The sequence below is a fragment of the Gallinula chloropus genome (assembly GCF_964237585.1).
Source record: "Gallinula chloropus genome assembly, chromosome: 6".
Lineage (NCBI taxonomy): Eukaryota > Metazoa > Chordata > Aves > Gruiformes > Rallidae > Gallinula > Gallinula chloropus.
In genome coordinates, this window is record NC_140091.1 from 9,308,001 (window position 1) to 9,334,814 (window position 26,814).

At 55.2% G+C, this 26,814-nt stretch overlaps 1 protein-coding gene across 1 annotated transcript; it reads right to left on the reverse strand.

The window, feature by feature from the left end:
* Positions 1–9,160: 9,160 nt before the first annotated feature.
* Positions 9,161–11,817, reverse strand: FOXD2 (forkhead box D2). The gene has a single exon (XM_084266357.1). The coding sequence runs from the start codon at positions 11,685–11,687 to the stop codon at positions 10,353–10,355; it is 1,335 nt and encodes a 444-aa protein (XP_084122483.1). The 5' UTR covers positions 11,688–11,817; the 3' UTR covers positions 9,161–10,352.
* Between the last annotated feature and the right edge of the window lie 14,997 nt (positions 11,818–26,814).

Below are 26,814 nucleotides of genomic sequence, written 5' to 3' on the forward strand. Positions count from 1 at the left end.
CCTGCGGGTTGTAAAGCCCCCGCGGGGCGGGCGGTGAGACCCTCTCCCTCGGCGCCGCTACCCCGCACTGGAAACTCACATGGCGCCACTTCGCTTTTCGGGAAGGCGTTCGTTTTACCGATTGGTTTGCTTTTATTGTTTCTTATCGGCCCTGCTACGCCGCGTTCCTGCGCCTTTATATTTCCCCCCTCGAAATCTGGGGCGAGGAGAGATGTTTAAAGAAATAAAAACGGAGCCGGGTGTCCTTCTCGATGCATCCCTTCCCTCCCGGTGAATATTTCCCATCCGGTCTTGTCCTGGGCAAAAAGCGCGACCAAGAAGTACTAAGCACAAGGACAAATCTGGGAATATCGATTTTAATATCAGCTGGATGTGGCGAGGGGCTCCAATGTGCCTGGTTTTCAGCCAGGAGAACGCACTGCCCGTTTTCGTCCCCGGCAGCCGACAGCAGCGCTCCCGGGACTCCAGAGACGTTTCCCCGAATCTCTTTCCCGATCTCTGAGCGGGACCGAGAAACGAGTCGTTTCCATCAATTCCTCGAGGTTTTGGGGTTTGGGGTTTTTTTGTTGTTTGGGATTGTTTAGTGGGGTTTTTTTCCCACGGAAGCCCGTGGGGCAGTTTAGCGGTCAAGGACGGAGGGGAAAGACCAGACAGCTCCCCTCAGAGCCGTGGGTTCATTTCCTCCACCAAAATGTGCCCGACACCTGCGGTGAATCCTCAGAACACGGAGCAGAACTCCGGGCAGAACACGGAGCCTGCCCGCGGCTGGCAGCGCCCAAAAATCCCGGGGGGGTTTGGGTCAGCCAGAACCGGCGCCACCCGCAACCGGTTCACACGCAGTTTGCGGCGGCTCCGGCACCCGCACCGGGCCGTCCGCCCCGGAGCTCCTGTCGCCGAACAGGGCAACGGCTCCGGGTACCCCAACACATCGCGGGTGGGGAAGGGGCCGAGCTGCGCTGCCACTGGGTCGGCGGGGGGTGTGGGGGGATGCACCAGACCTCCCTGAGGGGCTGCAAGACCCTCCGGAGTTGCTTCCCTCGCACATAACCTCTGCAGCCGCCGTGCTGCCCCCGGAACCTATTCCTCATGCCACCCACCTCTCAGCAGAGATAGAGAGAGGAACACGAGGACACCCCCGCAGCCTGACCACAGGTTCCTCATCTCCGTCTGCAGCTGGAAAACACTTGGGCTTGGGGGAGGACAAACACCCGAGGCGGGCAGGTTCGCCAGTAGCAGTTCCGCGAGGGGACCCGAGGATGCAGTCTGCCCCCAGGAGCTGGGGCGGGGGAGGGCGGTCGGGATGAGGGAGAGGACCGACCGGAACCGCGGGAGAGACAGAGAGAGAGGCGCTCGTGGGTGGGTCACCCCTCCTGCAGGGCTAAGGGGGGGGTCCCGGGTCCCAACCCCAGCCACAACTCCAACTTCTTGAAGCAGAGGGCGGGGATGTGGGACCCTCCGCCGTGCGGCGAGAGTGGCGTCTCCGGGAGAGGGGAGGCTGCCGGGGGCGCAGCCGGGGGTCAGCTCGCTGCAGCTTCGGGGCGGGGGGCAGAAATGCCCTTTTCAACGATCTCCTGAGCTCAAGAGCCGCCAGAAACGCCCCTCTGAAGTGATCCTCTTGGAGGGGGCTTTTTGTAAGAGATGCACAGAATGAGAGTTTGTCCGAGAGGAGGTGGGAGCATTGTAGGGCAGGGGAGAAAATTAAATTAAAACCGATTTAAAAAGAAGGAAAGAGAGAGAGAAAGGTGGGCAAACGAAATGACCCGGCTTGTGAAACGTGTCGGTCTCCTCTGGAGCGACTGCAGAAGGGAGGCCTTTCCACCAGGGTGGATAAATTTACTCGTGTCCCACATGACCGAGGGTGGGGGACCGACGGGGGGGCGGGGGGGGGGAGAAAGGTCATGGGACTGGGATTTGGGTTGTAAGTCACAGAGGAGACGTGGATTTCAGCGCCAGGATCCGCGTTAGGTGGCAGCGGCCTCGGGTTTTGCAAGAGAAGGAATTAAATAAGGAAAAACGGGAGGAAAAAAATGGGGTTGAAAAAGAGGAAAGGGCATTTCAGAAATAACCCCAGTAAAATCTCCGGTGTGGGGGGCAGTGGGAAAGTGCGTTCGGGGGCACAGCTCCAGGACAGCATTGCTGGGAGACCCTGCTCGACTAGGGAGGGGTCCCCTCCCACAGCCTCCACTCCGGACCGGCGGTGGGTGCTCGGCGCTGCACCCCGCGCCGGGCCGGGGAGCGCCCTCCCGCCCAGCCCTGGAGCTCTGCCGAGCCCTGCCCGCTCCTTTTGTCGCTTCTACTTTGCGGCCACGTCTCTCTCCCGCGAAAGGGAGACCCCAGAAGCGCTGCGGGAGGGCGGGGGAGGGAGAGGGGGGCACAGCACTGACCCGGTACCCGCTTCACATCTCCCTCCCGTCGCCCCCACGCAGCCTGCCGGGACCTGCCGCGGAGGGGGAACCGCGGTCCAAGGCGAGGGTGGTCTGTCTGGCTGGACTCTGGCATTTTTTTGGGCCCCATCCCCAGACGGGGGAAGTTTTTCTTTCTCCATTTACTTTGTTTAAATTTAAAGCGACAGCCTCGGCTCCTCCAGCCCCGGCCCGGAGGTCCGGCCCGTCGCGGCTGAGCTGTGACCGGGGATGCCTCCATCACGGTTCCTCTCTGACCACGGGTGTAAGGTTTCCTACTCCTAGGGTCTTGTTCTGTGCACACACCCCACCCCCCTACACCCCCACACCCCCGATGCTCGGGACTGATGGGGGAAGCACCATGGGGGACATCCCAGGTAATCTCGTGCGGGTTGGGGGGGAATTTCCCACGGATTTTGCAGGGAGTCCAGCTGGAACTAAAGACCTAGTGTTTGGAGGGGGGAAGCGGGGGTTCATTCACATTACACGGCCTTTCCGAGGACTCTCCGCTCGCCTTCGTCGGCTGGGAAAAGTGAAGTATCTGGAATTTTTGCGAGAGTGAAAGGAATCGCCGGTGTTGGTTTAATCCGTTTCGAAACCGCGGTACTAACGAAAGAGGAATGTCATTTCACTTAAAAGGCGAGTTAAAGCGGGGAAATCGAAATCTGGTCGAAACGGACCAGGACTGCCCCGAAAAACGCTTCTCTGCCACCCTGAGACATCGTACCCGACCCTCGATAGCCAGAAAGGACCGAAAGGTGGGAGAAATACCACCAAATCCATAATCAGAAAGATCCCGATGCACGAACATGAAACCTTCCCTGCAGAAACCGACACACAAACTCATTACACCCCTTCGGGCTCCCGCCCGACCGCTCAACGGGGAGATCATCTCCCTTGCAGGTTTCCATTCGGGTTCACGAGACCTGCTTTGGCACACAGAGAGATGAACGATTACAGTTCACTCCACAGCCATATGTCTAATTTATCCGGATCCCAGGGGGAGGGATGCGGGCAGGCAGGGCGGTTAGGAAGCGAGGCATCCCGCCTGCCCGCGGCTGGGAAAGGCCGCCGGGCTCCGGGATGCTGAGGGTCGGCTGCCCAGCGTAGACGGGACGGGCAAGAGACTCCCGTCCCGGGCGAAGGGTGGGCGCATCCCGGGCCAGTCCACCCAAGGAGATCAATCAGCTTTTGGATACTGAGGAAGGGTTGGAAATGCGCGATCGAGCCCTGCCGCAAGTGGGGTTTTTTTCCTGCCTGTCCGGATCGCAGCGTCACCTGTTGCTGCCCCGGGCTTGGGACACCAAGTTGCATCGTATTTAATAAAATAATAAAATGCGAACTGGTCCCGCACGGACGCTGGGTCCCGTCTGCCCCCGAGGGGAGTTGGGACCGGCACATGCTCCCCCTGAAACCTCGCCTGGACCGGGGACACCACCCCTCGCTCGGACCCCCTCGGGTAAACGCACCGGCGCGCAGGTGAAAGGCGGGGTGTACAGGGATGTGCTGTCGGGGACCGCCGTGCTGCCGGCTGAGGAGCAGGGCATCGGGAAACGCAACCCTGAGCTGCCCCGCAGCACACCAGCAGAGGCAGGGGAACCGCCGAGCCGGAGTGTGGGGCCCGACGATGTCCCCTCGTTCAAAGGAGGGAAGATTTCCCCCGCCCTGTGCTCGCCGGGTGAGCGATCCTCGGGGCTGGACATATAGTTGGAAACCTGAGAAAAAGACCGAAATGGAAAGAAAAAGGGTGGAAGAACAAAAGAGAGAAAGAGGATGAAGAAAGAATATTATAAAGAGAGACGAAGATTAAAATAGGAAGAGGGAGATAGAGAGAAAATAGAAGCAAGAAAAGAAAGAGAAGAGGGAGAAAGAGAGGGTGAAAAAGAGAGGTAAAGGAAGATGTAGAGATTGAGAAAGAAAAGGAGAAAAAAGAGGGAGAAAGAGTAAAATAAACAGGTAAATAGAAGAGTGAGAAGGAGAGAGAAAGAGAGACAGAGAGGAAGAAAGAGAGAGAGAAAGAAAGAGAGAAAGAAAGAAAGAGAGAAAGAAAGAGAGAAAGAAAAAGAGAGAGAAATAAAAAGAGAGAGAAAGAGAAAGAGAGAAAGAAAGAGAAAGAGCGGAAGAAAGAGCGAGCGAAAGAAAGCAAGCGAAAGAAAGAGCGAAAGAAAGAGCGAAAGGAAAAGAAAGAGCGAAAGAGTGAAAGAAAGAGCGAAAGAGTGAAAGAGTGAAAGAAAAAGAGCGAAAGAGTGAAAGAGTGAAAGAAAGAAAGAGCGAAAGAAAGCGAAAGAAAGAAAGAGCGAAAGAAAGCGAAAGAAAGAAAGAGCGAAAGAGCGAAAGAAAGAAAGAAAGAAAGAGCGAAAGAAAGAAAGAGCGAAGAAAGAAAGAAAGAAAGAAAGAAAGAAAGAAAGAAAGAAAGAAAGAAAGAAAGAAAGAAAGAAAGAAAGAAAGAAAGAAAGAAAGAAAGAAAGAAAGAAAGAAAGAAAGAAAGAAAGAAAGAAAGAGAAGGAAAGAAAGAAAGAAAAGGAGGAAAGGAAGAAAGAAAGAAAAGGGGTAAAGAAAGGAAGAAAGAAAAGGAGGAAAGAAAGGAAGGAGAGGTGAGCGGTGGTCCGGGAGACGAGGGGAGATCGCGGGTCCGGCCCCTCTCCTCGCCCAGCCGACAGATGGAGGAATGAGTGCAGGGCCCTGACCTAACCACGAACATCTCAAGGAAGATTTCGAAAGCACCAACTTAATTTCCAAGACAATTTTCCTGCGGCTGAGTCGGCTGCGACAGCTCCTCCCGCCCTCCCCGGATCGGAAAATGTTTGTGTTGGGGTTTTGTTGTTGTTGTTGTTTTCTAAAAAAACTCGTTTCTCTACTTTTTGTCCCGGGAATGGAAAGAAACGAAAGGGAAATAGGGAGGGAAAGAAGATGCTGGAGGGCACTTGTTTTCTAAAGTTACGAGGCAAGAAAGTGTTTTCACGTCGGGCACTGGGGCACAAGGAGACTGAGAGTTATTATTAAATCCTAAATCCACCGTGAAAACGGGAGTTTCTGAGCAGTCACAGGGAAGGGCCAGGTCAGGCCCGGAGGAAGGGCCGAACTATTGGGAAAGATGCTCACGATGTTTGAAGGTGGTTTCTATAATCCAGGTTGATTTATTTTTGGTCGGGGCTGCGAGGAACTAGAAAGAGAAAACCTAAAAAGCTACCGGGGAAAGAAATAAGATCTTGACCTTTCCTAATTCTCCAAATCGGCAGTAATGGAAAGCAGAAGGTGCCAGGGGAGGAGGCAGGAGGAGAGGACCGAGCGGGAGGTGCGGCGGGGCCAGCCGGGCCGAGGTCCCGCACCCCGCAGCTGGTGGGTCGGAGCCCGGCTGAGGAGCGAAGGGCCACTCGCTTCCTCGCTCAGAACTCGCTCTGTTTAACGGGGACTTAGTTAAGCGAAAGCAGAGAAATCTCTCTCACACACACACATACACACACACACTCCTCCTCCTCCCCCCGCTGCGGTCTAGGCGGAGATATTTCGGGTCAGGATCGTTTTATGCCGCCCCGATAAACCCGAGAAGAAACCCCCGTTTTTCCGCCTCGCCGGGGCTGTGTTACACACGGCGGAAAACCGCCGGCCAGTAGAACGCAGAGAACATCGCGGGTTTCTTACGATCCCTTCATCTGATACACGGGCAAGAGAGGAGCGGGGCACATTTTAAATAAATAAATAAATAAAATAAATAAAAGGGGGAAAAAAATTTACAAGGGGTGGAAAAAAAGAAAGAAAGACAAAATTTAATCTCCACAGACGTCTGACCAAAGAGGGGAAATCCGCATCCCCCCCCCCCCCCCCCCCCGGCCCCGCTCGCAAACAGCCGCCGGCTTCAGCTCCGGCGAGAAAAGAAGGGGAAAATCCCAAAACCTGCGGAAAAGGATCGGGCTCCGCGGCGGGAACGGGGTCGCCGCCGGCCGGGCTTTTCCCGGGGTTTAACGCCGGCAAAATCACCACCGAAAGCAGCTATGAGAACCGGGTGGATTCGCCTGCGGACGAGACGGAAGGGAAATGCCGGGTCGCCTTTTTGGCCAGGGACTCCCAAGCAGCGACTGCAACTGCTGATTATTTTCTTTTCGGTGCTCGGTTATTGCTGGTGTCCTCCCCGCCTCCCCCCATCCTCCCCCCCTTCCCCCCCCCCAATAAATAAATAAAACCCTCCTTTAGGCAGCCAGGCGTGAAAAATGATCCTCGCTGAACGCTTAAAAATAATGTCCCGTGAAGATCGGGGCTGCGGAGCCAGCCAGCCCCGTAATTAGGAGCCATTATCCGTCCTGCCTCGCCGAGGCAAGATTTCGCATTAACCCCCCAAGCCGAGTCCTGTTCCCGGCCCTTTCCCCGCCGCCCCCCGCCCTGGCGGCTGGGGAAGAGCCAGTTCCCGGAGGGTCTTTGCCGATCATTCCCCCTCCCCGCCCCGGCTCCCCAAGCGACGCAGATATTTTCAGGCGGGGTGAGTTTGACGGGGCACGGAAAGAGCTCGGGTGCCTGAGGGAAATTTCGGGATTGGGAAAAAGCTTGTTAGAGGCACTCGGGGGTCTTCCCCCCGTCAAAAAAAACCAACAACCCTAAAAAACCCCATCACCCCCCCAGACCCCCGCAGGCCCGGGAGAGCCGAGCACAGCCCGGCTGCAGCGGGTCACCAGGCCGGCCCTTTCTGCGGGCGGGGTGTGGGGGGTACCGAGGTTGCCGGCGAAGGGGGAAAATTCCCCTCCTCCCAAGCCAGTTTAGCTTCAGTCCCGGCCGGCGACCGCAGCTTAAAACCCCTCAGTGACTTCTCAAGGCAAAAGAACGGGAACGGAGCCGGGGAAAGGTGTCCCAGTCCCAGAAACCCTCGATCCCCCTCCCCTGAGCGTGTGGGGGGAAGGGGCGTCTCCGGGGAAATGCCGCTTCCCTGCAGAGAGGACCCCCCTCCATCTTTCCAAACCCTGAGACCACCAACTTGGAGAACCCCCTGCACCCAGCGGGGGCTGCAGGGACGAGACGCGCTCCTTCATCCCCACAGGCACAGGCTGCTATTTCTTACCCGCTCCCGGCACCCTTGCCTCTTTTTTCCTCCCGCATTTCGCAAACAAACGAGGAGAAAAAAAAATAAATTAAAATGGCTACTTTATATTAAAATAACCAGACCCCCCCCCTCCCGCCCCTTGCAGACACACAACCACCACCCAGCCTCGCTGCACATCGCTTTCTTCCTTCGGATCCCGTCTCCTCAAAGCAGGCTCGGTTATTAAAGGAGGCTGAACAAAGATAGCCCCGAGAGCAGCTATCAGCGCATTTTAACTTCATCAAAGACTTCGGGGGAGAGGGAGAGGAGGGGTCTGGCACCTTCTAGTAATGAGCTTGTCAGGAACACCCCTGCCAGAGCAATTGAACAATTTGCACACAAGCAAAAGAAAAGGAGCGGGGAGGGAGGGAGGAAGGGGAAATGCTACAAAAGCCCCTTCAATTTCCAACCATGTGCTTGGCAATCTGGAAAATAGATTCATTGGCCTCCTCTTTTCTCCCATGTCGAGTCTTGTAGCCCCTTTTGTAGGAGCTGGACATGAAAGGGAGACAACCAAGTGCCGGACACGAAGATCGCTTTTCAAAAGCAAATGTGTGTGAAGGCGAGATGTGAGACCGCTCGCTGCGGGGAGGCGGCACGTTCAGCAACAACATCAACAAACTGCGCGGAGGTTCGAGGTGGCACAGACAGGGGCAGCAAAGGGGGGGAATTAAAAAAAAAGGGGGGGGAGGAAGAGAGAAAAGAAAAGCCGACACCCCCTTTCCCCGGCGCACACCGCCCGGCTCCTGCCTGCGCCCCGGCGGGGCCCGCACAAAGCCCAGCTCGCCCGGGGACCGGCTCTGTCCCCCCGCTCCCTGCCTCGTACGTCTCAGCTTTTTCTTTTTCTCCTTCTCCTTCAGCCGGCTGCACGGGCAGAAAGGCCTCGATTCTTTAGATCAGGATCCCTGCCAACAAACAAACCAAAGAGCCACGTTTGGTCCCTGAAATAAATAAAGGGGGGGTGGGTGGGAAGGGGGGGGGGGGAGAAGGGAGCGCTTAAAGATGTTTATTTACTTTGTAAGTTGTTGCAAAATTTAGGCGGAGATCAAGTTTCATTCGGTCATTCAAATGCTGCAGGCCCAAGGGGGACGTGTGTGCGGGGGGGAAACCCTCCAACTTACTTTCTCATGTGTCAACTTTTCCAAACAAAATAAAAGGAGGCGGAGGGGGAAGAGAAGGGATAACCTTTCTCCCGGCCCCCACCTCCCTCCCCCTGGAAACAGGCAGGGTTTGTTGGGTTGCATTTTTGGGGGGGGGGGGGAAAGGAGGGGGACGATGGGGGGGGGGGGGGCACGGACGGACACGACACGACACGACACAACACACTAAAAAGCAAACAAAGAAATTAAAAAAAATAAAATTAGCAAAAAAGTCCGAGGGGTCCTTCCCCTTGCCGGCCCGTGGACCCAAATCGGGGGCTGCCCCCGGCACCCGGCCGTGGAAGGGGCCGGGGGAGGCACCGCCGGTGGGGCAGCCTGCAGCGGTGGGAATGGAGGTGGCGCGGCGCAGCCCCGGCGCAGGCTGCGCGCCCGGCAGCGGACGGGACGACTCGGCCCCTCTAGCTTCGGGCAGCGAAACTCCGCGGCCGGCCGAGGGTCACCACCCAGGAGGTGGGAGCCACTCGCTTCCCCGAGGCCCGAGCGGGGCTCTCGGCGTGACAAAGGACATCGCAAAGAACGATTGGGATGGTTATTATTTCTTTTTAACCAGGTCACAAACATTTATTAATTTACACCAACGGTGGACAAAATTCTGTTGCCTTTTCCACATCAAATTATTCACAGATTCTCTCAATAAAATAGATATGACGGATGCACAACCAGTGAAGAGTTAACTGGACTCCGCTCATTAGCTCCCGAATAATCTATATACAAATAATTACCAATACACCAAAAAAACCACGCACGGAGGGGGTGGGAAAACGGGGGGGTCAAAAAAAAAACAAAGCCAAAACAAAACAAAAAAACCAACCAAAACCAACAAAAAACCCAGTATGGGAATTCTCCAAACTTCCTGACGGATCTGATTTGCTTTTAAACGTGTGTTTGAATGTCTCATAAAAAAAAAATAATAAAATAACAAAACCAAAACAAAACAACAAAAACAAAACAAAAAATCCCTAAACCAAAACAAAACCAAAACACAGTCCTGAGTTTTACCGACTTTTCCTCTTCTTAAAAATAAAGAAACCCTAAACAGTGCCTTTTAAAACCAAACCCGAAGCTTCAAAGAAACTAAAAATAAGATCGAGTCAATAAAACATTTTCTTTGAGAGCCGGGGAGAGACAGACACACATGGCAAAACCGCCCGGGAGAGAGATCTGCAGGAACGAAAACGGGCTCGCTGCGAGCGGGGACGTCTGCAACTCCCGTGGCTCTTTTCCCAGGCGATTTGGGGAACCCCCGCGGAAAACCCGCACCTCTCAAAGGAAACATTTCCGACCCTGAGACGGTTTCTTTCTTAACATCCTCCCCCTCATCCCCCGCAAGACGTTGCGTGTTCAACCAGCCCAGGTCCCAGCTTAGGTTACGGCCACTTTATAAATACGCTTTGGCGCTTGCGGGACCAAACCGCGTTATTCTGTCCCCCCCTCCCGCTCTCCCGAGTTATTTAATTACTTCCACCACCCACCCCACCCCGAGCAAAGAGACACGAACAGATCTGGATGCCACAGATCCTGGAAATAAAGTAAAAATAAAAAAAAAAAAAGAGGAAATAATTTCCTACCTTAAAACACAACAGGAGGAGATGGGGGGACGGGGAGAGGGAAGGGGGGGCAGTTTCGGAGGAGGGGGGAGAGCTGGGAAGGGGCCGTTTGCTTCGCGACTCTTCCCCCCCCCTCCCCCCCATCCCCCGCCTCCCCTTCTCCCCCCAGCACATTTTAAAAATGACAGCTGCTCAGGGTTGTGATTTTACTGGAAAAGTTCTGGGCCGGCTGCAGGAGCGGCTCGTGTGCCAGGCTGACCTGGGGCTGTGCCGGGGCCAAGGCGGGGCTGAGCACGGCCAGGACCTGCGCCGGGGGGCCCGCCTGGCCGGCGGGGTAGGGCGCGGCGGGCGCGGCGCTGGGGTTGGTGCTGGGCGGCGGGGGCACGGCCCCCCCGATGATGTTGTCTATGGAAAAAGAGGGCCGGGAGGGGTGGTTGGTGCTGCCGCCGCTGCCACCGCCGGGCGTGGGGTCCGGCTTCAGGGTCTGGAGGAGGGCGGCGGGCAGGGCGGTGGGGCTCAGCTGGGGGTGGTAGAAGGACTTCCTGCAGTTCAGCTCGCCGCCCAGGAAGGAGGGCAGCCCCGAGGCGGCGGAGAAGACGGAGGCGGCGGCGGGAGGCGGCGGAGCCGGTAACGGGCAGTGCGGCGCCGGGAAGGGGAAGGCGCCCGCGGAGCCGCCGCCTCCGCCGCCGGGATGGTGGTGGTGGTGGTGGGGGTAGCCCTGGAGCTGCAGGCCGTAGTTGTAGCCGTAGGGTCCGTAGGCGAAGCCGGGCAGGAAGGCAGCGGGGTCGGCGGCCCCGGCCCGGAGCAGCAGCTCGGGGTGCGGCGGGTGCAGCTGCTGCTGCCGCTTGAAGCGCTTCCTCCGGCGCAGGAAGCTCCCGTTGTCGAACATGTCGGCGGACTCGGGGTCCAGCGTCCAGTAGTTGCCCTTGCCCGGGTTGCCGGGCTCCCGGGGGATCTTGACGAAGCAGTCGTTGAGAGAGAGGTTGTGGCGGATGCTGTTCTGCCAGGCGGGGAACTTCTCCCGGTAGTAGGGGAAGCGTCCGCTGATGAACTCGCAGATCTCGCTCAGCGTCAGCCGCTTCTTGGGGCTCTGCAGGATGGCCATGGTGATGAGGGCGATGTAGGAGTAGGGCGGCTTCACCAGCGGGTTTTTCCCCCCCGCGCCGCCGCCGCCACCGCCCGCGGGCGCCTTCTCCCCGGGCGCGGCGCCGCGGGTGCACGCCGGCTCCGAGCCGCCGGCGGGGGAGAGCCGCTCCGGGGACCCCCCCATGCGCGCCTTGGCGGCCCCGCTCCGCGGCAGGGCGAGCCCCAGCGGATCGCTGCCGTCCTCCTCGTCCTCCTCCTCGTCGTCGTCGTCCTCCTCCTCGTCGTCCTCGCTGTACTTGCCCCCATCCTGGGGCGGGCCCACCACGTCGATATCCGCGTCCTCCACCTCGGAGAGCGGCTCTTCCTCCGGGGAGCGCTCGGACATGATCCTGCAGCCGCCGCCGCCGCTGCTGCCCAAAGTCATTGTTGTGCGGCCGGGGCGGCCGGGGCCGGGCTCCCCCCCCCACCTAGCGGCGGCTCCCGGGATGGGCCCGGGGCCGTGCCGGAGGGCTGCGGCCGCCGCTGGGACTCCGCGTCCCGGCGCCGCCGCTCCGCGCCCCGCTCGCCGCGCCGCTGCTGGCAGGGCCGCGGCGGGGCTGCGGGGTGGTGGCTGCGGAGGGAGGGGCGGCGGAGGGGGCGCGGGGCGGGGGCGGAGGAACGGGACGGGACGCCCGGAGGCTGGGCAGGGAGCTTGGAAGCAGCGATAATAAATAATAGTAATAATGATAATAAAAGACGAGAGAGAGAGGAAAAAAAAAAAAGAGGGGGGGAAATAGGGGATGCGGCGGCTCTTTGGCTGGGCTGGGGGGAGGGAAGGAGGGGGAGGGAGGGGCGGGAGAAGAGGGAGGGGGGAGGGCAGAAGTTGAGAAGGCGGCTCCCCCCTCCCCACCCCTCCCGAGCTGGGACCTGGTGGAAACACTCCCGCTCTGCGCCTCCTGCTAGCGCTCCCCAGGCCTTTATACGGCCGCCTCGGCATCACGTGGCGCCCACCGCCCGCCGGAACCCCCGCGGGACACGGCGAGGGGCTGCCCGGCCCGGCCCTGGTCCCCGGGGAGCGCAGCTCCCGACGGGGATGCTTTTGAGGAAGGACGCTGTCCGGTGCCCCGGCTATCCCTGGAGCCGGCTGGTGCGGGTGGAGGGGTAGGCGCAGGATAAAGCCGCCCCCGCCCCAGGCATCCTGCGGAATGCAACGGCCGCCTCCCTTCTCTCGGGACCTGAGGAGGGTCCCTTCCCTCCCTCGAAGGTTGTCCACCCACGGGATTGGGGGACTGAGTTGCTGCCCTCCAGCATCCTTGCCGACGGCGACCCTCGCTTTGCCAGCGCCGAGCCCTCGGCCCCCTTTGAGTGGTCGTGTGAATTCGGGGATCCCTGCTCCCCTTCTCCACGCCCTCACGTCACCGACACGTCACCGAGCTCGGAGCGTTGTTTGGAAACCCATCTTCCCCGTTGGCTCCGACGGGCCCACACGCGATGGGATGCTGCCGCCCGGCAGGTGCGGGGCGGAAGGCGAGGAGTCAAGCCTCCCGCCGTGCGAGAAAGAACCAAAGCGAAGGCTGTGCGTGTCCGCGGGGTGCTGGGACGGCACCGGAGTCCCGCATTCCCGCCCGACGGGGCTGGCTCGACCGAGCACCGCTTTCTGCGGTGGCCCACTCGCAGTGCGGCCAGGCCCCAGGCCCCCCTGAGACGGAGAATCTCCTCCGACCTCGGGATCTGTCCGCCTCTCTCCTGCCATCGCTCCCCTCGAGGCACAGCATCCCTTGACGGCTATCAGGGAGGAGGTGGTGAGCAAGCAGCGGACACCCACCTTGCCGCGGGCAAGGATTTCCCTGTAACCGGAGGCACCCCTCCCTTCCCCCCGAGCCACAGCGGTGTCCCCGCGGGTGGCAGAGCCCCGCTTCCCTGCCTACGGCCGCCCTTTCCCAGGGCGCAGGGCGGGGGACACGGCCACGGGCGCAGCCGCCCATGCCATGCCTCATGGGTGGCTGTAGCAGTCCGATGTCGCCGTCTCCGTCGCGGTCACATCGAGCCTTGCTCGCACGGGTTTCCCCCGCCCCGCATTTAGTGGCTTTGCAAACACGCAGCCGCTTTCCCAGGGGGAAGGATGCCTGGAGAGGGAGGAAGGGGATGGTTTCCTCCAAGGGGGTGCCAGGGGGAGATCTCTTCCACACACCCCCCTCAGGGCCGCGTTCAGCAGTGTGAGAATCCGCGGTGATGAATTGCCAGTCGCTGCCGTTAACAGGTGCGAGCATTTGGTGATAAAATCTCCAGCACTAATACCGGGGAGCCGGGCCAAACAGCTGCGCGGCCCCGCTTCCAAATGCCGGTCACAATTACTCAAGCCCTAACGACTCGGTGCACGGGCTCGCCGAGCTCGGGGGGACCCCGAGGAGCGGGCAGGAGCGGACGGCGCTTCTCCCGCACATCTCCAGTTGAAGCACCTACTTCAGAGCCGGAGCCTTTGGGCGGACTCGGTCGCATCCTCCTCCCTCGCTGCCAACGCTGCGATCGGAGAAGATTTCTTGACCGGAGGGGAAAAATAGATGAATAACTGTACTGCGAGTTTCTCGGGAAGGTGGGAAGTCAGTCCCGCGGGTGTGTGGCAGGGCTGGGGGAGCTTTCCTGAGATCTTTCACTTTTATACTCCTCCGATGTGGATGCGCTACGTTCCCAATATATATTCAAACATATTTGTGTGTATACACATATATTCACCTATATATATTTATATTCATATGTATTTCTTTTTTTAATTCTTTTCTATATATATAATTAGCTAACACGGAGAAATGCTTCGGAGACGCCGCGTTTTTCCTAAGGACTTTGTTTAAACTCTCCCTTCATCAGCCCCGCGGAAACGCGATGGGAAGAACGAGTGGAAGAGAACGGGGAGGGAAAAGACCCGAGCCGCTTTCCATTTTTATTAAGTAAAATAATAGTTATGCCTCCCCTACATAAACGAAAGTGTCATAAAAAATTCCGAAGCAGCTGCCCGAGATTTCGACCACACACACAACGGCGCGATTGAATTTCCACTTGGTGCATTTCATGGCAGCGAGGAACCGCCAGGAACTGAGCCTTGTGCCTCTGTACTGCAGCGAAGGGGGGGGTGAGGGGGTGTGTGCACCCAAATGACACGCTGAGAGCGGCCGAGGGCAGCGGGCACAGCCCGGGGGATGCCTCGCCGCCCCCCGCGCCCCTCCGCACCGTATCAGGGCGGCCGCCTCCCGTTCGCCCTGCCTGAAGGTTGGCCCCGCGCCGCTCGAAGGGAAACAGATGTGGGTGCCTGCTGCCCGGACCACCTCCCCCTCCGCCCCCCGCACTGCTCCGGCTGCGGGTTCTCTGCCTGCCTGTAAGGGCGGGCAGCGCCGGGCAACCCGTGGGGGGAGCCCCCGGCAACGGGGGGCTCTGCTGGAGTCCTTTGCTGCTGTGCTCGTGGGCATCGGGACCCCGAAACTGAGGAGGACGGAGGTGGGGGGAAGCGAGAAGGGTCGCTCCGAGGCGGCCGTTGATGGTGGGATGCGGCCGGTGCCTTGTCCCGCTCCCGCCGGGACCTTCCCCTTCAGCATCCCGCTTCCAGAGCCGCCGCAGTTCGAGAAATAGTGTGTCGCGATCAGCCATCATCGACACGATTCCTGCCTGTTTCAAGGCAAAATATCGTCCCCGTTAAAATTGGGAACGACCCGAAAGGAACCGACAGTGACGGAGTCACGGTCCCTCCATCTGCGAGCGGCTCCTGCTCGCCGAGTTGGGGTTAGTCCTGGCTTTGCCACGCAATATCGGCTGCGGAAACAAATCAAAACGAGAAAAAGTACCCCAACTGCACCCGTCCCGAAACGATTTAGTGAAGGGAAACCCAGGATTGAGACAAACCAGATGGTCGGATCCCAACACGTCCGTGTGTACATACAGACACGCACACACCGGCCGTGCATCCGCACACGGAGCCAGGGGTCAGTTCTAATCACGGGCTCACACACCGGGGTAAGGAAGAGAAACCCTATCCGTCGACCCGAAAAGATTCCTTTGCCGTCCTACTGTTCCTAGGCACGCAGGAAGCGTTTTTCCTAGGGCAGATTTAAAATTTTCCTGCTCCCCTCTCTGAAGTACTTTTTTTTACCGACAGCTTTCCTTCCCATCTCCCGTTTTAAAGCGGCTCTGCTTTACATTTCATGTTCAGCTGCGGCATCAAACATGCCCGGGGCTGAGAGCTGGCGGGGTGGGGAGGCTCTTCATAAAGTCTCAAAAGTAGGAAAAAAACCCAAACCATTAGTCGATCAGGATTCCACTCCTCCCTCCCGCCCCCTTATATGAACTTTCACTGTCCCGCCTGCCTTAATGAGGCGTTTGGTCCACGCGTGACAGGTCGGCGTTTCGATGCTCTGCAGATTTGTTTAGCAGGTGGAACCCCCCGGCCGAGGATTCCTCCCCCAGAGGGTCCCGGTGCCCCCGCCCAGGCAGCTGCGTGGGAGAGTGGTCGGACCCCTGCAAGCTGCAAAACGGCAACAATCACCTGGCACTTCTTCTTCTTCTTCTTCTTCTTCTTCTTCTTCTTCTTCTTCTTCTTCTTATTATTATTATTATTATTATTATTATTATTATTATTATTATTATTATTACTACTACTACTACTACTACTACTACTACTATTATTTTTGCCCCCGGGGAAAAGCTCCTCCCCTGCTCTTGCCTGCTTGTCTGCCGCAGGGGAGGGAAGGGAGATCAAGACCGAAGCACCCTGGGGATGGCCTTGGCCAGAGCATCCCCTGGCGCTGGGGTTTACCGGGGGGAGGGGGCAAAGCCCGGGGAAGGGCAGCATCGGGCCCTGAAGCGTTTCCGTGCGCTGCCCGGAGGGTTTAGCTCCAGCCCACCCGACGTGGCTCCCAGATCCTTCCAGGTGATCTGTTGGCTTTGGAATATGTAATCGTTCTCGTTGCCTCTGCCGAGCAGCATCTAAATTCGTTTATTCTGATGAGAGCTGCATCTACAAGTCCCCCAAGGTTCAGTGATGGATTTTTCTGTATTACCTCGTTATCAAGCTTGGCTGACCTCTAACTTCTCTGAAAACACGAACAGGACAGACCTGCTGCTGCCTGGGCTGCCCCAGGGGGCTCTTTTTCCACTTATGTGATTTCCTTTGATATTATTTCTCTTCTTTCCATATCCAAGGCTCAGACCTTCAGTGCTCCCTGCAGTTCAACCTTTTTTGCAGTCCTCCACTGCCAGCTCCCAGCTCGCAAAGATCAGTTTGCAGCCTGCACACCAGGAGCTCCCAGCACAGGGAGGTAAGTGGGAATGGTGGTGCTGGATAGCGTGAGATACATGGAATTCCCAGTTTGGAAACCATCGGAGCCAAGTTCCTATACCCATCCCTGAAGCACTCAGATGTCAGACATCTTGGTTTTGTTGACTCGCGTTTTCAATCACAAATGTCCCAAAATCGACACCAAAAAAAGACCTCGGGGTTCAAGGGAAGCTCTTCCCAGACACCCCCAAATGCGGGGCTGAAACCCTGTGAACATCTGAAGAACAACTCCCTCTCTTCCTGCTCCTCAAACAAGTGAGACACTCCTCTCCCTCCCTACACACACCTTTCTTTAGGCGCTGTGACCTGAGTTTAGGACCTCGGTTTTGGACTTGCAGTTCAAAAACTTTGTCTGCTGCCCTCTGTTCATAACTGATCTCAGCCCACATAGATTTGAAGCCCACCAGGCAAACTCCTACACAGCTTGGCACTCAACTGATTAACTCTGGCTTGGGAAAAGCTTTTTTTTTTATACAGTTCTTCAACAATCTGACATGAAAAGAGATGGATACACACACACACACATGTGACTCAGAAGAACGCAGTGATTTCAAGCCATAAACCACCAGGTGCACTTTTGAGACTCACCAAATCCAGCTCTCCTGGATGCCATAAAAAGCACATTAGGCAAAGGCCGATGCATGCGGAAGGCAATTATGCTCTGGCACATGGCAACGTGTGTAGAACAGCCTGGTAACTGTGCCTAGCACACAGGGAAAAATATTCATGTGAAAACAACCCTGCTAAATCGTTCCATTCTTCCCAAATCCCCTGAAAATAAAAGAGAGGGGGGTTTGATTTTTTTTTGGGGGGGGGGGGGGGGGGGAGACGGAGGTGAAATATATGTGGGAGAGCATTAGAGTTTCCAAAACTGGGTGCACCAGTATATAAACTAAATAAACGTCTAGATCCAGAATAATAGAGAAACCCATGATTAGAAATGCAGAAAACCATGACCAGGTTTTTGAGTGCAGGTTTTTCTGTGGTAGCACCTGCTCGTGCCCATGATCAGGAAAATCCCCAGCGCTGAGTTCTCTGCATTCAGAGGTCCAGTTGCCCCAGTGCCCACCTCACCTTACAAAAATCCACTTCTGCCAGAAACACCAACTAACAACCCTCAGGAGCCCGGAGCAATATCAAGAGAGGGTCTTCAAAGGAAGAAAATAGAGAAGGTGGAAAATTACTGGGAAATAGCTTGATTGGGAAGAGTTTGAGTACATTTTGGGGGGATTTTTTTTTTTCCTTTTTTTCCCCTGCATGTGGTAAATGCCTGGGGATGGGGTTCTTTATGCTTGAAAGTCTCCAGCACTCTCCCGATCAGGTTGGGGTGAATCTGCTGTAACCTCATAAGAAATCAGCCCTGCACATGCACACTGGTATCTACAGATTCACCTTGCAAACAGGTTCATAGATACACTTTGCCTCTTGACCTCAAATAACACCATGCTTCAGTCTTCATGAGGCTGTGATGTTCCTACTGCACTCCTTTCAGGACTCCTTTCCTCTGTTCCCCTCTGAATAAACAGAGGGGAAAAGTTTGAAACCGAAAGTATGCAGAGATGAAGCATCTCTCCCATCAGAAAGGCAGAGGCAGACCCAAGGCCAGGTAGAAAAGGTGAAGAGCAAAGAACAGACAATTCATCTGGCTTATTACCAACAAGCAAAAATATCAAACCAGGCGTCACTGTAATAGTTTGGGGCTAAATCTACATTGAAGGGTAAATCTCAGCTTCATTCCCCTGCCAGCAAATGGCTTTGGATGTCAGTTCCTCCACTGCATCTCCACCAGTTCACAGCTTCTCCCCACAGCCCAGCTCCAGCACTTCCACACCCTGGCAGGTCCCTCCCTCCGGCCCAGGACCCAAAGCTAATCCCTGTTTTGCATGCTGGGACACACAGCCCTGGCGCATCCCAGGCTGACTTTGTGTCAGCATCCGTGTGGCTGCAAGGAACATCTCTCCACCTCCATAAAACAGGTGCACAGGTGGAAAAAAGGGACACACAAGACACCCATCCTCAGCATCTCCAGACCGGTGTGGACTTCTGCCCCTTTCTTCAAAGGACCAGAAGAAGCCACTGTCCTGAGCTGCATGAAGGCAAGAGGGGGAAAGCCTGTCAATGGGCAGATTAGAATTTATCCAGCCACCTTGGGGGTGTTGAAGCTTCACATACACAGACATCCCCCCCATCTTTCTCTTACTGCAAGTGAGCCTCTGCTCACTCTTGCTGGGAAGAGGAAGCTGCATCTCTCAGGAGTGACACTGAGAGCTGACATCTGGCCATACATTACTTGGAAAGACTTGATTTCTGTAGGATGGATACTCAGCATCTCCCCACCACTTGGATGCTCCCCATGATCGTTTTGAAATGCCTTTTTTATCACGGCTTCCCAGGCTTTTCCACAGTCTGTAGGCTCGGCATTAAAATTGCCTTTTAAGAGGGCGTGAAACATCGGTGTTATCTGCTCTCTTAAACACATTGCAGGGATCCTGGGGGGGAAGCGGGCTGGTGGGGCTTCCCTCCCAGCACAGAGATAAGCGTGCCATCTAGAGGAAATCTCCTTTATTGCCAGGACTGGCAGCTGAAAATTATCCAATAAAGCATAATTAACCTCTGGCTTCAGAGAAAATCCTCCATCCGTGCCCTGCTGCTCCGGGCTGCTGCACAGGCTCAGAGGGCTGGCAACGTGCCGAGGCATCGGGGTGGCTTGGGAAGGTCCCGAGCACTTGAGGGCTGTCACAGCCCGTGCTAGCACACACTGTCCCATCCTTTCCCTGTAGGTGATGTCAGCCATCCAGCCCTGCATCTGGATGTGTGGGAGGAGAATGCAGTGTGGGTCTTTCCATCGCACTTGTTCTCTACCACCACGCCTGCCTCTGAGGGAAGTAAGACGGCTGCAGGTACGTACCACAGGATAAGAAGGCTGTATGTCTCCTATAGTGCACTCCAGGGGCTGCTAGCAGTGGTCCTGCACCTATGGGTGCCAGTGCCTGAGCCATACGTGAGGGCCCAGGTGCACAAACTGAGGTGGTCGTAAGGATCACTGCCTCCACCAGCAGCTCCCACCATGAGGATCACAGCCCTTCACACAGCTCTCAGGGGGCTGATACTGGTGTGTGGGGTACAGCCCAGTGGGGGGAGACAGGGCCCCAGCCCCCCATGGGGCAGATCTGTATGTCCACCCATTTTTCCTAAGGAAAAAATCTCCTTTGTGGCTAAACTCCAGGCTGGACTGATCTCATGGGCTGCTGCTGGCATGCTACCCTCACCCAGACCTTCAGCCATGGTTGTAGGTCTGGGAAATGTGATGTGGGAGCTTGTGGGATAGCAGGTATTGCAGGTCTTATACCCTCTTGTGGTCAGCATCAGCCTGCTGAAACCCACAGCATCCATATCTCACACCTCCTGCCTTTTCTACCACTCCAACAAAGAACAAACAGCATGTCTGCAGCCACCAGCATCAGGCTCTTGTCCCACGAATGAAACCAAATCCCTCAAGCCTAAAGTTAATTGACAAACAGTGATCCGGGTCCAAGCAGAGGGGCAAGTGCTGCTGTTCAGTGGGTAATTGTCTTGTGAAAACAGAAAGTCTTGTGAAAAAACACATCAGAGATGGAGAAAGAGCAGGGAAGACCACAAGTGAGAGAAAGCTTGCTCTGCAGAAAAAACAGGTGAACGCTTAAAGGGAGAACACTGGTAGAGGAGATGCTATTGCACTGATTTGCTCATTTTCTACAGGATTAAAAAAAATATATTGACATGGTTTTTACATAAAGATTATTCCTATTTTTTCCCACCATTTCAGAAGCTCCCCACAGTACTGCTGTCCGGTGCTCCCAAGCAAGGCTGAACCCCTGTGACACCTGCAGCAGTTGTTTTGCTTTTAACAGTGATCCTGTTTCCCTTTTGCACCCTCCCCACCTTCCTCCCCAACCCCCCTTCCCAACCATGGGCTCTCAGACCTGACTTCTATACCCACATTCTGATGATCACCCACGCAGCTCTCACCACTTGCACAGTTCTTCCCCTACTCTGTGGCAGAGAGGGGAGGCGTGGATGTCCCCACAGCTCATCACAGGTGCTCAGTCCTCACGTGGAGCAAGGGGCTTCACGGCATCACCCTAGGAGCTTGTGCGCTTTCTAAGTCTCTTTATTTCCTGTCATTGCTGAGAAGAGCCCAGTTGTAATAAAAATCTGGGCTCCGATCCTACAAACACTTATGCCTGAGCTTAACTCTAAGCACGTGAGTCGTCAAAGGGGACTATTCATGTGCTTAAAATTTAAGCATGTGCTTAAGCGTCTGTGGGCCTGGAGTCTGTCAGTGTGGGGATTTGTGCCTTAAGCCCATATTCTGGGTCATTATCCTTTTCATGTCTTCTCTGGCATCTCAGAAGATGCTTCAAAGGGGAATTTTCAAGTTCTTCAATAAACTTTGCCTTCCCAAGCAGCCCGGATTCTTGCCTATTCGATGGGGCAATTCTCCTCGGTTGCGTCCCCTCCCCCTGTTAGCGATAATCCTGTGCTATTTCATGCTTGGCCAGACAATTAAGCCCTCTTGCTGCTTGGCTCTGTCTTTGTTATGTATAATTGTTCCAAATAATTAGCCACTATTGCACGGTATTCTGAAACTACTTTGTATTGCAATTATACTTAGAGGGTGAGCATCAGCTCAGGAAGAATCCGAGCTGCAGACAGCCTGGAAAGAAAGGGCTTCGAGTCGGGGGAAGATGGATACACACTTAAAACAACACTGTAGAAAACCTAAAACTGTAAATAACAGAAAGGAAGGAGTAAATGTTGCTTGGAGGGGGTCTGCAGCTGGTGGGGTCTGGGCTGGAAAGCTGGGGGTGGGCTGCGGGGTCCTGGCTGGGGTGTCACCTGGCTGCCACCTCGTGGGTGCTGGCTACGGTGCAGGAGGCAAAACCCATACTTCCATCACACGTCCATGGTGACTTACAGCGAGCAGCTTGGCCCAGTGGCCAGTTTGGTGATTCCATAATGTCTAGGGAATGTGTAGCTGTGCTGGGATGCATTTGGTGCCTGGCAGCAAAATGTTCCCTAATCGTGTCTTTGGGGTGGTGAAACTTGTGATCTCCCGAGGGTAAAGACTGCAGATTATGATATTTGGTCAGTAGCCTCCTGTTTTCCCACCAGCAGCCAGACCTCTGCTGTGGATGAGTGCTGGATGGGATGCTCAGTTACAGCTCTGTGCTCTATGTTTGTTTGAAAACAAGAACAGTATGGTACAGCAGAGTCCCCTTAGTATTACAGAATCAATCACGGAATCCCAGAACGTTAGGAGTTGCAAGGGACCTCGAAAGATCATCTAGTTCCACCCCCTCCCCACCAGAGCAGGGTCACCCAGACTAAATCACACAGGAACATGTCCAGGTGGGTTTGAATGTCTCCAGAGAAGGAGACTCTACAGCGCTCTCTGGGCAGCCTGTCCCAGTGCTCCGTCAGCCTCACAGTGAGAAAGTTTCTCCTTATATTCACATGGAACTTCCTATGCTCCAGCTGCACACGCTGCCCCTTGTCCCATCACTGCCATCATTGAGAAGAGCCTGGCTCCATCCTCCTGACTCTCTCCCTTTACATGCTTATGGGCATTAATAAGGTCACCCCTCAGTCTCATCCAAGCTAAAGAGGCCCAGCTGCCTCAGCCTTTCCTCACAAGGAAGGTGTTCCACTCCCTTCATTATCTTGGTGGCCCTGTGCTGGACTCTTTCAAGGAGTTCTATGTCCTTCTTGAGCTGAGGGGCCCAGAACTGGACACAATATTCCAGGTGCGGTCTCACCAGGGCAGAGCAGAGGGGGAGAAGGACCTCTCTTGACCTATTAACCACCCCCTTTCTAATACATCCCAGGATGCCATTGTCCTTCTTAGCCACAAAGGCACACTGCTAGCTCATGGTCATCCTGCTGTCCCCCAGGACCCCCAGGTCCCTTTCACATACACTGCTCTCATAAGAGCCTGTAGGTGCTACACTGCCAGCACTTGGGCTCTGCTGCTCTGCTGCCTAACTGCAGCCCTGCTTCTTGGCCACCCTAAGAGCCAGGCCAGCCCCCAGCTCTGCCGTTCACATGCACCCCACAGCACATTTCAAACACAAAATGGGGCTGCCAACGAGGCTGGTAGCTGCAGACAAGTGCATGTCATCACTGCCCCTCACCTTCCATCAAGGGCCCAGGGTCTCACTGTGCTTCCACTTGTTCCCCTGTTTTCACTCTAGAGAGAAGAGCTGCAGGGGGACATCCAGCATGATCCAGGCCTGCATCCTGTCCCCAGCGACCTCCTGCAGCGGATGCTTTGGGAAAAGGTTACAGAGGGCACAGCCAGAGAAGTCTTTTCTCTCTGAAATCTTCCCAGTGTCAGTAACTGGTGTGTCAGGGCTTTCCCAGACCGGCGGCTGCATCCAACCTACTGTGTTGAATAACGAGCCTCACCCCGCTCTCATCCTCATCCCGACGACACTCCAAGCCTCCACATATCCTGCCCCCACGCAGCCGTCAACAGGAGAGACCCCAAGGGCCGGGATGCTGCCGGTGCATGCTGAGCACACACCTCCCCCCACAGCCCCCCCTCCGTGTCCCCGGGCCCACGGCGAGGGCCGGCAGCGGCTTCCCAGGGATTTCCACTGGAGGTCAGTGTTGGCCTGAGGACGGCACCCGGCACCCCGGGCCACATCCCTCCGACACCCCCTCCCCACGCCGGGGCGTTACACCCGTGGGGTAAAGCGGCGGAGGGCAGTGTTGCTCCGGCCCTGCCCAAACACAGCGGCTGCATCTCCCGCTCCTGCCCGGGAGTGAAAGACTCCCAAACGTAGAGCGGAGGCCCTGACAGACCCCCAGTGCCCCAAGGTGCAGCTCAGACCTCGGGCAGTGCTGACTCCCAGGTGCTGATTTTGTTAAAAACGCCTTTTTCAGCTGGCAAAGCCCATCTCAGCTGGTCCCTCTGTGCCCATCTCCCCATCACTTCACCGACGCTGTCTTGACTTTCTGTGTCAGGATAAAGACACCCTGCTGACCACCCCCAAACGGCACATTTGCAAAGGGCAAAGCATTGCCTAGAACAAAAGCTGGTTGCAGTATAAAATTCCCAGCACTGGGACTGCCAGTGGACAGCTGGCAGCACCCAGACAAAACCTAACAGCACCAGAGGGACCAACAAGACCTTCAGGAAATGTGCTCCAACTAAAATTTTAGCTACTGATGTGTTTGAATGCAACTGGGTGGAAAACACCATTTATAGCTCAGGAATATCAGCTGGAATTAACATTTTCTATCACTTGTTTTAACCTGTGGGAAAGCATCAGGAAGCACGGACCATGCAGAATGCTGTTGTGTGCAGGCAGACATGGCAGCTCAGTTGGTCCTCCCTGTGCAGCCAGTATTTCCCAGGGGGAAAAAAAGCATCTTTCTCAAAGTAGTGGCTCATTTTGGTTATTTGTTTCTGAAGGTGCAGACTGAGAGACCTGAGTTCAGCAGTCAGACTACATCGGTGATAGTGCAGATCTCCACCCAAATCTCTTTGGTGCTCGGGATCAACTCCAACCCTCTCTCTGCATTTCATGGGCTCATGACAGGGATCTCCCCACCACAGGATGTCCAGGGGACCTCTTGCTATCACCCTGAAGGATGACATTCTTTCCACGGTCTCGAAGAGCAATGGAAGTTTTGCCTTTGTTTTTTGTGTGAGCAAGATCGAGATAGTTATGACTGTCATTACTGAATATTGCCTAAACTCCCTAAATAAAGAGGGATTTCAAAGGAGACTTGGCTTCACAGCTGAGATCTGGGTGACAATTACTCCTGTTTCATTCAAATCCCTCTTATTCACTAAACAGCGACATTGAAAAGACACTAAAACAGATGAAGGGATCAAGTATAAACTTTACAAAGCTTAAAACTACTCTGTCCCAGCTTTACATGACACTTTAATCCTACTCATTTGCTAGATTCACCCTAACTGTAAACAAAGCTTTGAAATGAAAGCTTAAAAGCTTGCTTGGGATACATTAAGTTAACCAAGGAGGCATTAGTTTAATGACAATCACAATATAAGTTGCCAGAGGTTTCTGCGTGTGAGGATTACTATCTACAGGAAAGAGAAGAAAAGGGGTCTGTTCCCCATGCTTTCAGCTTGTTTGGCAGTGTGGTGAGGGCGGTTTTTTACCATGGGAGGATGTGCAACTCAATGCTGCGCGCCTGGGTTTGTCCCAGCATAGCAGGACAGGGGCACTCGACCTCCCCAAGCAGGGTTTTCGGGGCTCTAGTCTACTGGAGTGATTCTTGCTTCATGCCAGAGCCCCCTTGGCTGAAGAGACCCCCTCTAGCACAGGCACAGGAGTGGGATGGGTCTCCTGCAGACCACTATCGGCACCCATCCTCCCCCATCTGGGTTTGGGTGCTGCTCTCCAGAGAGCCCCATAGGAGGAGGGTACAGGCGACTGGGAGGCAGAAGCAGGACACAGCCCAGCCCCTCAGGCACCCTCAGCGCCCCCTGGCTCCCCCAGCACTTAACAACCAGAGATGCCAGGAACTTGGAAAGCGCTTTCCCCGTCTTCCCACTCATGCAGGGAGGAGCTCAGCCCGGTCTGAGATGTCCCAGCTCAGCCACCTTTTCCCAGTGCACCCCACCTAGGCAGAATCACAGCATCTCCTGCCCAACCCCTCCACCCAGCACTGTTTACCTTTAATGCCAGTACGTGGATCTTCCCTATCTCAGCAACATTCCCCTCCTCAGTGCACACCCAGCAGAGTCCCAGCCCGGCGCCTAGAAATGCTGGAGGGAAGCCGATAGACCCAGCGTCTCAAGCATGTGCCTGGCTCTGCTCCCCTGGATACTCAGGCAGGACTTCAACAGTGCTTTTGTTTGCCTAACACCCCAGGATCGGGCCCTGGGAGTGAACGTGAGATACAAGTGTCCTTTCTACTGACGGTCCTTACAAACAAGCATCTCAGCATCCTCTCAGTCCATCTGTACAGACAGCATGCTACAGACAGGAATGGCACTTGAAAACTTCCACTAGGTGGAAGAACTCGGTCTGCTGGTATCTTCCATAGAGAGACAAGGTATTGTAAGGGATAAGATCGTTCACAGTGGCTTTCCTGAGCAGGGCTGTTCGTAAGGGAAAAGCACAGAAGCTGCTGATGCTGGAACCAGTGTGAAAGCTGAAAAGGTGAAGCTGGAGGGACCAGAGAGGAGACCCAGAACCCAGCAGCTCAGCCAAAGGCTGCAGACCAGAGCACGGCCAATTGTTAGAGACAGATAAAGTCCCAGTTTTAAGAAGGCAAAGAGAAAAAAAACAACATTTTCTTCCCTCCCTTCTTATACTAATCCCATTCTCGGTTTCTAGAGAGCACATGGATGAAAGAATGAAAAGTCACAAGCTCCCAAGCTGTGGACAAAAGCTGACTCCTTGGGTACCTGCCTGTACACTCAGCTTTCGGTCATGACCAGCAGCGAAGGAATGAGATGCTCAGTTTTGCACCAAAGCTCACCTGACACCCAACTCCTCCTTAAGCAGGAGGAAGATGCAAATAGTAACTATGAGAAACTGCCCTGCTTCAGAGAACACCCTTGAAAAACAGGAGAGAAATCCTAGCCTGTCTCTTTTACCCAGAGGATGTTTAAATTTAAATAAGGTAGATCCTGGGATGGGGAATTCTGCCTTCAAACAGGGCAAGGCAGCCTGGCTGGCAGTACTGTGAACAGAGAGCGGCTGTCAGGCCAGTGAACACACTGGTACTTTAATCTATGTTGTTGTTAGGAAGGAAAGCTACAATCTCCTAATTTCATGTGCTAAATCAGTATTTCACCTGCAAGGGATTCCTCGGAGGGAAGAAGCATTCCCTGCTATGCCAATGGAAACCATCTTGTCCAGTAAGAGCTGCATGGGTAAACCTTGCAGATGGCAAGAGAGCTTACTGCAGCTTCTGCATGGCTAGGCAGTGGTTAGTTACCATTTGCTTTTTCTAAAAATATAGTAATAAAATAGCTTTGGAAAGCATCACTAAACATGTAAGACGTGGCAGTGTCATGACAGCAGCATGAGTCCATCTCCCACTGTTTATAAGACTGATAATTTCCTCCTGACAGGGTCTGGCCAGAGCCAGTGAGGAACAGCAGCACTGTACATGTTGGAAGAAGAAACTTTATTTTAAAAAGTCCTTTCTAACAATAGAAGTTATTTTTAAAAATAGTAAAAAGAAGTAGTCAGGGTGTTGGGTTTTTTTTTCCTACTGG

What these genes read in the sequence shown, in the direction of transcription:
- FOXD2 (XM_084266357.1), bottom strand. Translation starts at nt 11,687, where the DNA reads ATGACTTTGGGCAGCAGCGGCGGCGGCGGCTGCAGGATCATGTCCGAG.